The sequence below is a fragment of the Anopheles funestus genome, chromosome 2RL (genome assembly GCF_943734845.2).
Source record: "Anopheles funestus chromosome 2RL, idAnoFuneDA-416_04, whole genome shotgun sequence".
NCBI lineage: Eukaryota > Metazoa > Arthropoda > Insecta > Diptera > Culicidae > Anopheles > Anopheles funestus.
The window spans coordinates 28,738,551-28,750,747 of NC_064598.1; the positions used below are offsets into that span (position 1 = coordinate 28,738,551).

The 12,197-nt window shown below is 43.6% G+C and overlaps 1 protein-coding gene across 1 annotated transcript; it reads left to right on the forward strand.

Annotated features, from left to right (window-relative positions):
- Positions 1-11,946, forward strand: LOC125765367 (uncharacterized). Its single transcript, XM_049430392.1, has 2 exons — positions 1-2,664; positions 11,923-11,946. Exons 1-2 carry the CDS (start codon positions 1-3, stop codon positions 11,944-11,946), a joined length of 2,688 nt encoding a protein of 895 aa, XP_049286349.1.
- Positions 11,947-12,197: the final 251 nt, after the last annotated feature.

Consider the following 12,197-nt stretch of genomic DNA (forward strand, 5'->3'; position numbering starts at 1 on the left):
ATGGGAGTCGCTGAAGCTGGGCCTAGCAAGGCACCGACGACTCCCTCTAATGAAAGCAGCGAGGTGGAGGACGCCATTTTAGATCAGACGGTTGTAGAGAACACGGCGTTAGAATCGGTGGAAGAAATGTCACGACTGATAGCGGAGGAAATTGATCGTCATAATAAGGAGATGTCTCTTCGTAAGCAGCTTTTAGAGCTAAAAATGAAGCACCAGAAAGAGTTGCGAGAGATGGAACAATCATACCAGCAGCTAGACATCAGCTTTCCTGTTGTGGAAACCAAACCACCTGTAGCAAAGGTATTGAGTGTTACACCCGAACAGCGTTTGGCGCGGAAATCGGTTAGTACCAGCTTGGCGAAATTCAGCGGTAAGGTTGAGGAATGGCCTCTATTCATCAGTAGCTTCAAGTATACGACTGAGTCCTGCGGATTTTCCAATTTGGAAAACCTTAAACGTCTACAAGACTGTCTAACTGGAGATGCGCTGGAACAAGTTAGAGGATCGCTATTGACACCAGAAACGGTTCCGAGTGTCATTGAAGACCTGAAAAATCTCTTTGGAAGACCACAGAAGCTATTAAAAATGATGCTAAAGAAAGTTCGCGAAACAAAACCACCTACCGAAGACCAGGTCAAGACTTTCATAGTATTCGGGATGAAAGTAAAGCAGCTCAACGAACATCTAGTAGCTTGCGAAATGACAGAGCATCTAGGGAATCCATTATTGGTTGATGAACTAGTCGGAAAGCTTCCCACGAGCTACAAACGGGAATGGGTTCAATTCAGGAAGGACAAGCCTGAGAGTGCCCTGTGTCTGTTTAACAAATTCGTTCAGTCTGTGGTGAGCGAGCTAGCAGAAGTTGACGAGTACGAGCCAGAGCTACCGACACGACGTGATAGAAAGGAGTTTAACGCTCAAGCAGAGAACAAAAGAAAACCACCATTGTCTACAGGTCGATTTAAGAAGGAATACACGAATGTTCACCTTTCCAAAGATTCTACTAAAAGGATTCCAAGTTGCTGGATATGCAATCAAGCAGGGCACACATTGAACAGTTGCATTCAATTCCTAAAAATGACAGTAGCGGAGAGAATAGCTGCGGCGGAGAAAGGAAAGCTCTGCAAAACGTGTCTGAGCAAATTCTGCCAGGGAGTATGCCCGAGATCTTTGCAATGCGAAGTAAATGGCTGCGGCAAACAGCATCATACGCTGGTGCATCGAACAGAAGAACACGTTCAGCTGCAGAGAGCTAATTCAGGGGGAGAAACTCTACGGTCACAAGTAGTGATTTATCGGACGATTCCCATAACTCTCCATTACGGCGACAATAGCGTTGACGTTACAGCATTTGTTGATGAAGGTTCGTCAGCAACCTTAATAGACGAGAGCGTTGCTGAACAGCTGAAAGCCGATGGTCCAAACGAACCGTTGCAGATAACGTGGACCGGGAACATAAGCCGTTTTGAAGACCGATCTAAGAAGCTAGATCTATTAATCTCAAGTAAGGGATCCACACAAAGGTGGAAACTATTCGAACCTCGTACGGTGGCTGGATTAATGCTACCGAGTCAAACCTTGAGATTAGCTGATGTGGTGAAGCGGTATGATCATCTGGCAGACATTCCGATCATCGGAAGTAGTCAGCAAAACCCAATGCTGGTTATAGGACTCAACAACATCGAGCTATTTGCAGCACTAGAGACCAGAGTAGGTAATCCAGGTGAACCGGTTGCGGTAAGGTCCAAGATAGGCTGGACAATTTACGGTGTAGCTGACAGAGTCTCGACTCCACACGTCGTAATGAACCTACATCGGATCACGGCGATGACCAATCGAGAACTTCACGATGCTGTTGGAAGTCAGTATAAGTTGGAGCAGATGAGTGTTCCGGCCTTCAAAATGCCCATAGCTGGTGAAGAAAAACGGGCAAAGGATATTCTCGAAAGAACGACGAGAAGGGTTGGTAACCGATTCGAAACGGGGCTTTTATGGCGAGAGGATAATCGTTCCTTTCCAGATAGTTACCCTACAGCGGAGAAGCGCATGCAGCAACTGGCGAGACGTTTGAAGAGAAATCCTGCTTTGGAGTCAAGGGTCACCGAAATGATTAGAGAATATGAGCGAAAGGGCTATGCTCATAAGGTAACCGAAGCTGAGCTATCCGGATTCTCAAAAGACGAGGTGTGGTATCTGCCTCTTAACGTAGTACACAATGCGAAGAAACCAGAAAAGATCCGTCTAGTATGGGACGCAGCGTCAACGGTGGCAGGGGTTTCCTTGAATTCCATGCTTATCAAAGGACCAGATATGTTGGTTCCTTTGCCGAATGTCGTTTGTCGATTTCGAGAACGAGCTTTCGCCTTTGGAGGCGACTTGAAGGAGATGTATCATCAACTGCGCATCAGAGATGAAGACAAACAGACGCAACGGTTTTTGTTCGGCAGCGATACTGAGGGCAAGCCACAGATCTACGTTATGGATGTAGCCACATTCGGGGCTACGTGTTCACCCTGTTCAGCCCAATTCATCAAGAATTTGAACGCCCTTGAGTTCAGTGAGCAGTATCCAGATGCAGCACGAGCAATTGTTGAGAAGCACTATGTCGACGACTATTACGATAGTGCTGATACAGAAGCGGAAGCCATTAAGCTGGCAAAGGAAGTCCGACACATTCATGCACAGGGAGGATTCCATATCCGAAATTGGATGTCGAATTCTGAGATATTCTTAGATGAGGTTGGAGAGAGGAGCGAGAAAGCAGCGTTGCAGTTTTCGAGCGACAAGAACTCCCCATATGATCGTGTTCTGGGAATTTGCTGGAGAGCAAGAGACGATGTTTTTTGTTTCAGTATGCTGACAGACGCGGATCGTATCAAGTTCATCGTTGATGGATTTCAACCTTCCAAACGGGTTGTGTTGAGTGTGGTGATGACAGCATTCGACCCAGTGGGTCTGATTACTCCAATCACCATTAGAGGCAGAATGCTGATTCAGGACTTATGGCGAACAGGATGTGATTGGGACTCAAAGATTGATTCCGAGTCTTTCGGAAAATGGAAGCGATGGCTGTTGTTGGTGCAGGAGGTGGGTTCGTGTCAGATTCCTCGCAGTTACTTCGGAAGAGTACTTTCAAGTGAGATCGAGAAGATAGAACTACATGTATTTTGCGATGCAAGCGAGACAGCGTTTGGTGCAGTTGCCTACTTCAGAGCAATCATCGGTGGAGCAGTAAGTTGTACATTGGTAATGAGCCGTGCTAAGGTAGCTCCCCTAAAGCCGATGTCGATACCTCGTCTGGAACTTGAGGCGGCAGTTCTAGGAGTGCGTCTATCGTCAAAGGTGCTGGAGAGTCATTCGTTGAGCATATCTCGTACATGCTACTGGACCGACGCAAAGGTAGTCTTATCTTGGATACGCTCGGATCCGAAACGCTATAAGCAGTTTGTTGGCTTACGTGTGGGAGAGATTCTACATACATCGAGCATCGAGGACTGGAACTGGGTTCCATCGAGATCCAACCCAGCGGATCTACTGACGAAGTGGGGAAATTCTCTTGACATGACACCAGAAAGCCTTTGGTTAAAAGGACCTTCATTTCTCTATGAGGAAGAGAAGTATTGGCCACAGCAGGAGCTTCCACCGATTAACACTGCTGAAGATTTAAGAGTTCATCTCTTAACCCATGGCGTGAACAAGGATCGTATTATTGATGCAAATCGTTTCTCAAAGTGGACGGTGTTAGTGCGCACCATGGCATGTGTGTTTCGATTCATCTCCAACTGCAGACGGAAGGCAAAAGGTGAGCCTTTAGAAATGTTGCGAGCCACTGATAGACAACATAAATTGCTTACACATTTGAAGATTGAGACGAAACGGATGCCACTGCAACAATATGAGTATGAGAAAGCAGAGCGAGCGCTATTGAAGATGGCGCAAGTCGATTGTTTCATTGATGAGATAACGATATTAATGAAGAACAAAGATCGACCAACTGATCGATGGATTAGTTTTGAGAAAAGCAGTGTTTTGTATAAGCTATCTCCGATGTTGGATGAGTATGGTATTATTCGTATGGAAGGTCGGATGGAGCGAGCGGAATTTCTTCCTTTCAGCTTGAGATTCCCAGTGATACTTCCCAGCGACCATGCGGTCACACGACTGATAGTACGTCATCATCACGAGAAAAGCGGACATGGCTACCGTGAAGCTGTGAAGAACGAGCTTCGACAGCTTTACTACATTCTACATCTCGACGCTACAGTACGAAAGGAGGCTACAGCTTGTGTCTGGTGTAAGGTACGTCGTAATCGTCCTAACGTACCAAGGATGGCGCCGTTGCCGGTGCAACGCTTGACACCAAATCTACGCCCTTTCAGTTTCACCGGAGTTGATTACATTGGACCATTCAATGTGACCATTGGACGACGTACAGAGAAAAGGTGGATAGTTTTATTCACGTGCCTGGTGGTGCGTGGAATCCATCTTGAGATCGCTCATGGGCTGAGTACGCAGTCGTGTCTGATGGCCCTGAGGCGATTCATTTGTCGACGAGGCTGGCCTGTTGAGTTCCTGTCTGATAATGGGACCAACTTCAGAGGAGCTAGTAGAGAGATCACCGAGGCAGTTGAGACCATCCAGGGCGAGTGTGCGGACCAGTTCACGAACGCGCGGACAAAATGGAGCTTCAATCCCCCCGTCACACCCCACATGGGAGGGGTGTGGGAACGTTTGGTGAGATCGGTTAAAGGCGTCTTAGCAGCAATCGATGACGGAAGACGACTGACTGACGAGATCCTTCAGACTACCATCGTGGAAGCGGAAGACATCATTAACGGACGGCCCTTGACTACGGTGACACAAGATGGCAGCGATCAGGAGACCCTGACACCGAATCATTTCTTGCGCGGGGTTTCAGACATGGATAATCGTACTATTCCACGGACGAATATGAAAGAAGCGTTGAGGGATTCATATTGTAGATCCCAACAATTGTCAGATGTAATGTGGGATAGGTGGGTAAAGGAATACGCGCCGACAATAAATCAGAGATCCAAATGGTTCGGAGAAACCAAACCGCTAAAGTGCGGAGACCTTGTCTACATTGTAGATGGAAGGAATAGGAAATGTTGGGTGCGAGGCATAATAGACGAGGTGATAGTCGCAGGAGACGGGAGAATTCGTCAGGTTTGGGTGAAGACTAATAACGGCAGGTTTAAACGGGCAACCAGCAATTTAGCGGTTCTAGAAATAGAATAAAGTAACACCAGTTAGAAGATAGGGACTGGGTTACGCGCCGGGGATTGTTGGAACCGTGCTTAAATTGCGTGATGGCAGGACACAAACAGGACTGTTGAAGGGTTCCGCGTAGGCCACGGGCTGCCAACCTGACAGACCAGAAAAAGGGATATATAAAGCGAGCCGGAAGGGACAACGCTCTCTTTCTTGCGTAGTAGGACCACGAACTACATTAAAATTGTGAAAATTGTTCAGAGTTTCAAACGAGGAAATAAAGACAAGATAACGGCTGTGCCGTAACACCAACCTTTATCAGTTAGTAGAGAAATTAATTTCAGTATTTTATTGTCAAGCAGATAATGGTGCTTGACGATCACTAGTTAAGGATGACAATTCGTGTCTTCTAAAAAGATAAAGAAATTAAAAACACATTCTCTACATTTATTGGACCAGACCCTAAATCGCACCATTATTTTTAACCGGGAAAATGACCAATCAAATAATAAAAACTTGTAACATTCAGTCAACCATTACAGCATAGTTTGAATGTTTTTGATTAGCTTCGTTTTGCATAACTATGTTCAACCAATGTTAGCCACTGGATCTATTCATTGCACACCATCCAGTAAGTACCCAAAAACTACAACCCAAATATGCAAACAATCCGTTTCCTTCAAATCGATCGCTCAAACACTTGACCCGGTCGTACTGATTCGTACCACCACGCTGCCTAATTACTTTTGTTTGATTCCACTTTCGCTTTAACACTTTTCCGCCACCAACACACATATAGAGACAAACGCACACACAAATGATCGACAGATACGATGCCGTGCTTACTTTTTCAATTGAAATACTTTATTGACACTTCCATCCACCCCGAAAGGCTGATGGATGGTGGCGGTCCGTGTCCAGGCTGTTCAGGATGTTGCATTTCCGGTTGTGACCGATTGGATACGGGCAGCACAGCCACAAGCCGGGGAAGGGAATGGTGCCAAAAGCAAAAAAGGCCTCCCATGGACTGAATGTCCACTTACATCCAGTGAAACCATTACAGACATTAAGCGAATGGAGCGAACATTTAACTGAGTTACGGCTTCGAGTTGCTTGTGATGCCTTTCTCCATCAAGACGTAAAGCAGCGGGGATTAACGGATGCCGGGAGGGGAGGCAAAAAAAAGTTTGTTCATTTGAATACTTCCACCCCAAAATGGCAACAATTTGACGCCCGAACGACGTCACACGGGACAGCCCTTCCCCCAGGGGGGGAAAGACCAAACCGACTGTATATAAGCGAAACTGTCATTCCACCGTCTTTACCGCTATCCTGTCCACCGTCCGGTTGGGTTCGGAGGCCGAAAATGCTAGCGAAATGATTCTTGTCGAAATTGAAATTGTTTGGCTGTGTGTTGGAAACAATTTTTGCAAGAATTTTAATTTAATACTACACCACCCAACAACCCCTACCGCCCCGAAATAAAGGGGATAATGCAGCTTCGGTGCGCGTGAATGCTCTTTAGGGTGAACACTGTCCCACAAGTTTGCTGTTGTTTCTGTTTACTGTTGTTGTGTATGTGTCCTGTGCTTGGGCATGAAGAACTCACAGACTGTGAAGTAAGTTATTATGTAGAATAATACGCACCTTTCTTTCTATAGCAAACAGGGTAAGCTTTAAACAGCGGCACCCTTCGGTGCGATTGTTACTCCTTTGTCCTTGAATAGTTCTATTATACACTGGCACGTGTAAGGTATATTTTTACCGACCGTATAAATAGTACAAGGGGCTTTGTAAAAATGTGTCCTCACACCCGATTCGTGCCAAATGGCTGAAAGAGCCGGTTCACTTCCAGAAAAGGGAGAGACAAAAAAAACGCCTCAGAACTCCGCACTGCGGCTCATTTAGCGGTTGTGAACAGGGAAGTGTCGGTTGTAATGATGTGATTTCATGAGCACCTTGAACCCACCCCCCAAAAACGTTTCTTCCTGCTGCCATGTTTCGCACCCAATAGCCGTGCGCAAACCTGCAGAAGAATAAGAGCTGTTCATTATGCTAATGTTACGCACACATGCGCTCATGCATCTGGAGAGATCATCACGAAACGCGAAAGAATGCACAAACGGCCCTGAATGCTAATGCTGTTACATGATGCAAAGCAACGAACAAATGCTGGCATTCTTCTCCCGCAAAGGAGAGATAGATTAAACGAACGAAAACAAATCACTTTTCACCCACATTCACTACCACCGCCTAGTGTCTTTCCATAGGCTGAGCTTTCAATTTACGATCCTATCCTAGCCACAGTGTGTGTGTGTTTGGTGCAGATTGAAACCCATAGCAAAGGAAGGGAATGAACTGGAAGTGAATAGTTCATACCTGCATTCCTTCGCAAGCAAAATGGTGCAGGATCAAAGGTATGTCTGCTGTTTTTTTCCCCCTTTGTCGTTCAATTTGATACGTCTGGTGAAAAACACCGCGCACGAGTGGTAGCTCCTGTTCGTTGTTCGGAACGGACCAGACGTCTACGGCTGAATGCTTGAGAGGTTTCACTTGGTCAAAAAAAAAAGAAAAAACGTGAAAAAATGTTCCGCTTACACCCTTGTGGGTAGCATTTCACCGGGGGTTTATGGTGTGAGCAGCGCGACGGGTGAAGCCGTGAGTGGTGTCGAATTTTTGCGGCGCATTTCGATAATGTTTGTTGTGCCAAGTGTAGCGGAAGGTGAAGTACCTGCATTCCTGGAACGTTGCAAGCAGCATCCAGCTTCTTCACCCCACAAACGTGGGTCGTTTCGAGTGGGTCGTTGAATCGAGTGGATGTAAAGTCGGCAGCATAATGAAGTAGTAGTCTTTCTTGCTTTGTCTATTACGGCACATGGTTTCGGAGCAAGCGGACATAAGAATGCATATGTTTTTGGAAGGATGGACTTTAAGACATGAAATATTTCATTCGTATTGTTTTAGGGACGACTCAGATGATACTTAATGAAAAAATGGGTATTTTTCAGTCCCTCCCTCCCTAACGTAACAAAATGTAATTCCGTCACTAAAGGCTTATCAGTTGTCGCGTTTGCGTTTCAAATATTAGATCGATTGAGTGTCATTAAATATTCTAAAGTTCTAAAAATCGAGTGCCTTTTTTTAAGTACGAACGTGTTGTATATAATTAATGTAAATATAAAAACTATTTTGAAAACAAAAGAATGACTGTTAATCCGAAAAATAAAATCTCATCTCGTGGACATTTCCCAAAAAAATGTATAAATTAACCAACCTGGTAAGGCTATAGCCTTACCTTTTTTTTGAATAATTTTGCTAAATTTTATAAATGGATTTATTTTAATGGGAATTTATTGAAACGAATTTCTTGTTCGCTCAAATAATGCTTTAAATCAAAAACAGAATGAAAAATAAAAAAAAATCTAAAAATTTGAAAATTTCCTAAGGCTTTTTTGCTAAGTTTTTTTGAGAAATTTTGCAAAATTTATAAATTGATATATTTTGATGCAAATTTAATGAAATAAGTTGCTTTTCACTCAAATAATGATTTAAATTTCATTATTTTTTCAAAAATTTAAAAAAAAAATACTAAAAATTTGAAAATTTCCTAAGGCTATAGCCTTATCTTTTTTGAGAAATTTAGCAAAATTTATAAATAGATGTATTTTAATGAAAATTTGTTGAAATAAGTTGCGTTTCATTCAAAAAATGATTTAAATAAAAAAAAAATAAAAAAAACTATAAATTTGCCAATCTTCTAAGGCTTTGCAACAGTTTTTGCTTGATCGGTGCTGATATCAAACTTATTTTCTTTCCCACATAAAGCAGAACCTAGTTAAATCCAGAACGATAAATTCTGCTAACTTATTGCATACTCTTACGAATTTTGTCACCAGAGTGTCAAGTGTTCGAAACCTTCAAATGAAAGCAATATCCAATGCCAATGATCGGTTGCGAAAATATAATCAGCTTTACGCCATTCATTATTAGCGAAAAAAGCCAAACATAATTTTCAATATGGCTTCAGACGCGATGACATGTTTTCAACCAAAAACCAATTCGCCGATGATGATGTTGATGATGATTATGTTGATGTTCGTTAGAATAATCCGTGATCGTTCAACTTACCTTTCGGGGAGATGGAAAAGAGGAAGACGGAAGAACGGAACCGTGACCGTGTGTATGCGTGCACTACGAACTTTAAAGCAAACCAATCAAGCAGATTAAAATGTTCGTTTGTTCCACTTCAAGCGCATGGCCACGAATTTGCTTCAGCAAAGCAAGCAGGCAAGCCGCAACGTTCCGTTATAAATTTTCCGAAGCTTTTCCATTTTTTTCCTCCTCCTTCCTCGTTGCTGTGCGCTCTATTGCGAACACATTCCTTCGTGAAGGCAATCGAAAATCCTCTATTTCGGTCCCACCCCGGGGTTTACCACCAACAAAACAAAGCAAAGAGCACGAACGCTAGCGAATGTGTTGGCGTTGTTAGTTTTTGAAATGAAAAGCTTGTGAAACCACCTGAAACGGATTGGCACGAAACTCAAATCCCACCGATGGGGATTCACGTGTGCCCCTTGCTGCTTGGCACAAATCTACACTACTCTGTTCTCGCCCCATTTGCCCCAGCGAATCGTCGTTTTCCTTCCCACACAAAAGTCTCGTTTCGTGAATCCTTCCAGTTTGTCAATCTTCAAGGGGTTCTCCAGCACAAGCGAGGGGCAGTTGTGAGACCAGCAAAAATGGTGTGCCACTCGTTGTCTGCTGCAGTGGAAACTTTATCCAAAGCCCCACCTTAACTTAACTTCTAGATTGACTTGCTTCGATTCGGGTTGAAAACGGTGTTTCCTGCCACTTGACCCATTGACAGTGGTACCATATGGGACCATCCGAACTAAGCCGGAGTGTGGCGAGGGTGAAAAATGTTAATTTATGAGCTTTTCTCCCCTAATTTACAACCTTCTCCGAAAACTCGGCCCAAACCGTCGCACCGGCTGAGAAAAGGGCAAACGGTGGCACGCAATGTGTGCGTCGATAGACCGACCGACATACAGACGGGTCTGGAAAAGCACCTTAGCACTGGAGGAGTTAATCCCCATAAATAGGACATTCATTGCGCATCATGCAATCACTCTGCCCTCCGCCCGTTCGTGTCCTTTCACCTGTCCTCCCCCCCGACCTCCCGACATCACACACTCATGGGAGAGAAGTTTATTCATCGTCTCCTCGAACCGAACTTGCTTGCTGGACATACAGGCCACCAGACCGATTATCCTATGAGCTTCACTCGAGACCTTTATCGGGAGTGCCGTATCGTACTGGTTGTGCCATGATTTATGCTATCTTTTCCTTGAATAAATATGTAAACAACGGTCCACCGGAACTTGACTCGTTTCCATTCCCACCATTTTCCGGTACCTCCTGAATGTGGCTCCCTGCTGCTTCTTTCTAATGAAGTTAATGCAAACCTAAACACACGATCACCTATAGTACTGCCACGGAACCCATTTAAGATACCCAACTCCTAGGGTTTTGTGTATCTTAGATTCCTCACTTCATTCTCGTTTCGTATCGTTCCTATTCTTCCGTTCCTTTCTTCCGCTTCCGGTGTTTTCGGTCAGCTTTAGTGATTATGTTGTGCCTGAATGGCCCTGTGGCTCTGTTTCATTACACCATTTCCGTGATGAAATTAGAAGCTTTTTACGTCTTCTTTTCTAAATGCAGTTTGAAGGCTATCAGCTTGTGAAAGGTTGATGCTTCGTGTGGTTTTAAGACATAATTATAGAATTAGCCTTATTGAATAAAATTAAAACAGCATCAATCTAAATATTAATATGAATATTTTCTAGTAATAAATCTGGCTTAAGCTATAAGTCTTACTTTACTTCTACTCTTTGTCCGTGAAAGCTTTTTTGGCAGCCGGTATGTCGTTTCAAAATAAGAATGTGTTAAATTTCAAATGGAGTGTTTTTGCCATAGTTATATGAACATTGTCATATTCATAAACATGTTCCTATCAAAAATTCAAATTAGAAAAAAAACCTTTAAATAATGTTCTTCTTCCGCAGCTCGGTTATGTATTATATTTGACCCAACAACAACTCATTTATTGGTCTGGTCAGTTACAGAAAACAAATAAATTGTTATCATTTTTGCACCAAAAGCAACATAAAGCAACCCGGACTAGAGCATCATATTTGAACCAACTGATTTCGGTGCCCTTTTGCTGCGAGCACCCTAAACACTATAAGTAAATCCTGACCTGCGAAACACATTTGCACAAACCTCAGCCTCAGTTGATGTTGGTCGGTCGGTTAGCCTCAAGGGAGCGAGGGAAACTAATCTCAACCCAAAAAGGCTACGTTCGTCACCGTTTCTCCTCGTTCCTACCGTTTGCAGGTGGGTAGTTTGCGTGCCAGGGCCTCGTAATGGATGAAAAGTAATTAACATGTTTTTACAAAACCTGACAAGTAAAACGGCACCATCGTTGGATGCAGCTTTTTGGAATAAGGGTAACACATATTTGCCATAGCGCACAAGCAGCTTGTACGGTTCCCACCGCCGTTTTGCTGGGAAAATGATAGAGATACCCTTTAATGGTACAGGTACAGGCATTAAAACGAAGTGTGAAGGAACGATCTATGAATTATTAATAATATTCATCGGATTTGTTTATTTTTTACTCTATTCCAGACTTCCAACGAGTTTACGTACTGAGCTAAAATTATGTTATTTTGTGAAAAGTTTCAGCGGTTTTTTTTTTCTTTTTGGAAGAGGATTTTCCGAAAATCTGTTTTAGTTTCTCCACCCCCTTTATCTTTCTAGCGTAAGGAAAATACCACACCAGAATGTGTTGATTAAAATAAATCCGACTTAAATTCTATCTGCTTGATCTTTTCTCCTAACAACCGTTTCATCTTTCATTTTTCGTCCTTCCGAGCATGTTTGGATCCTTAATTAACAAGGGT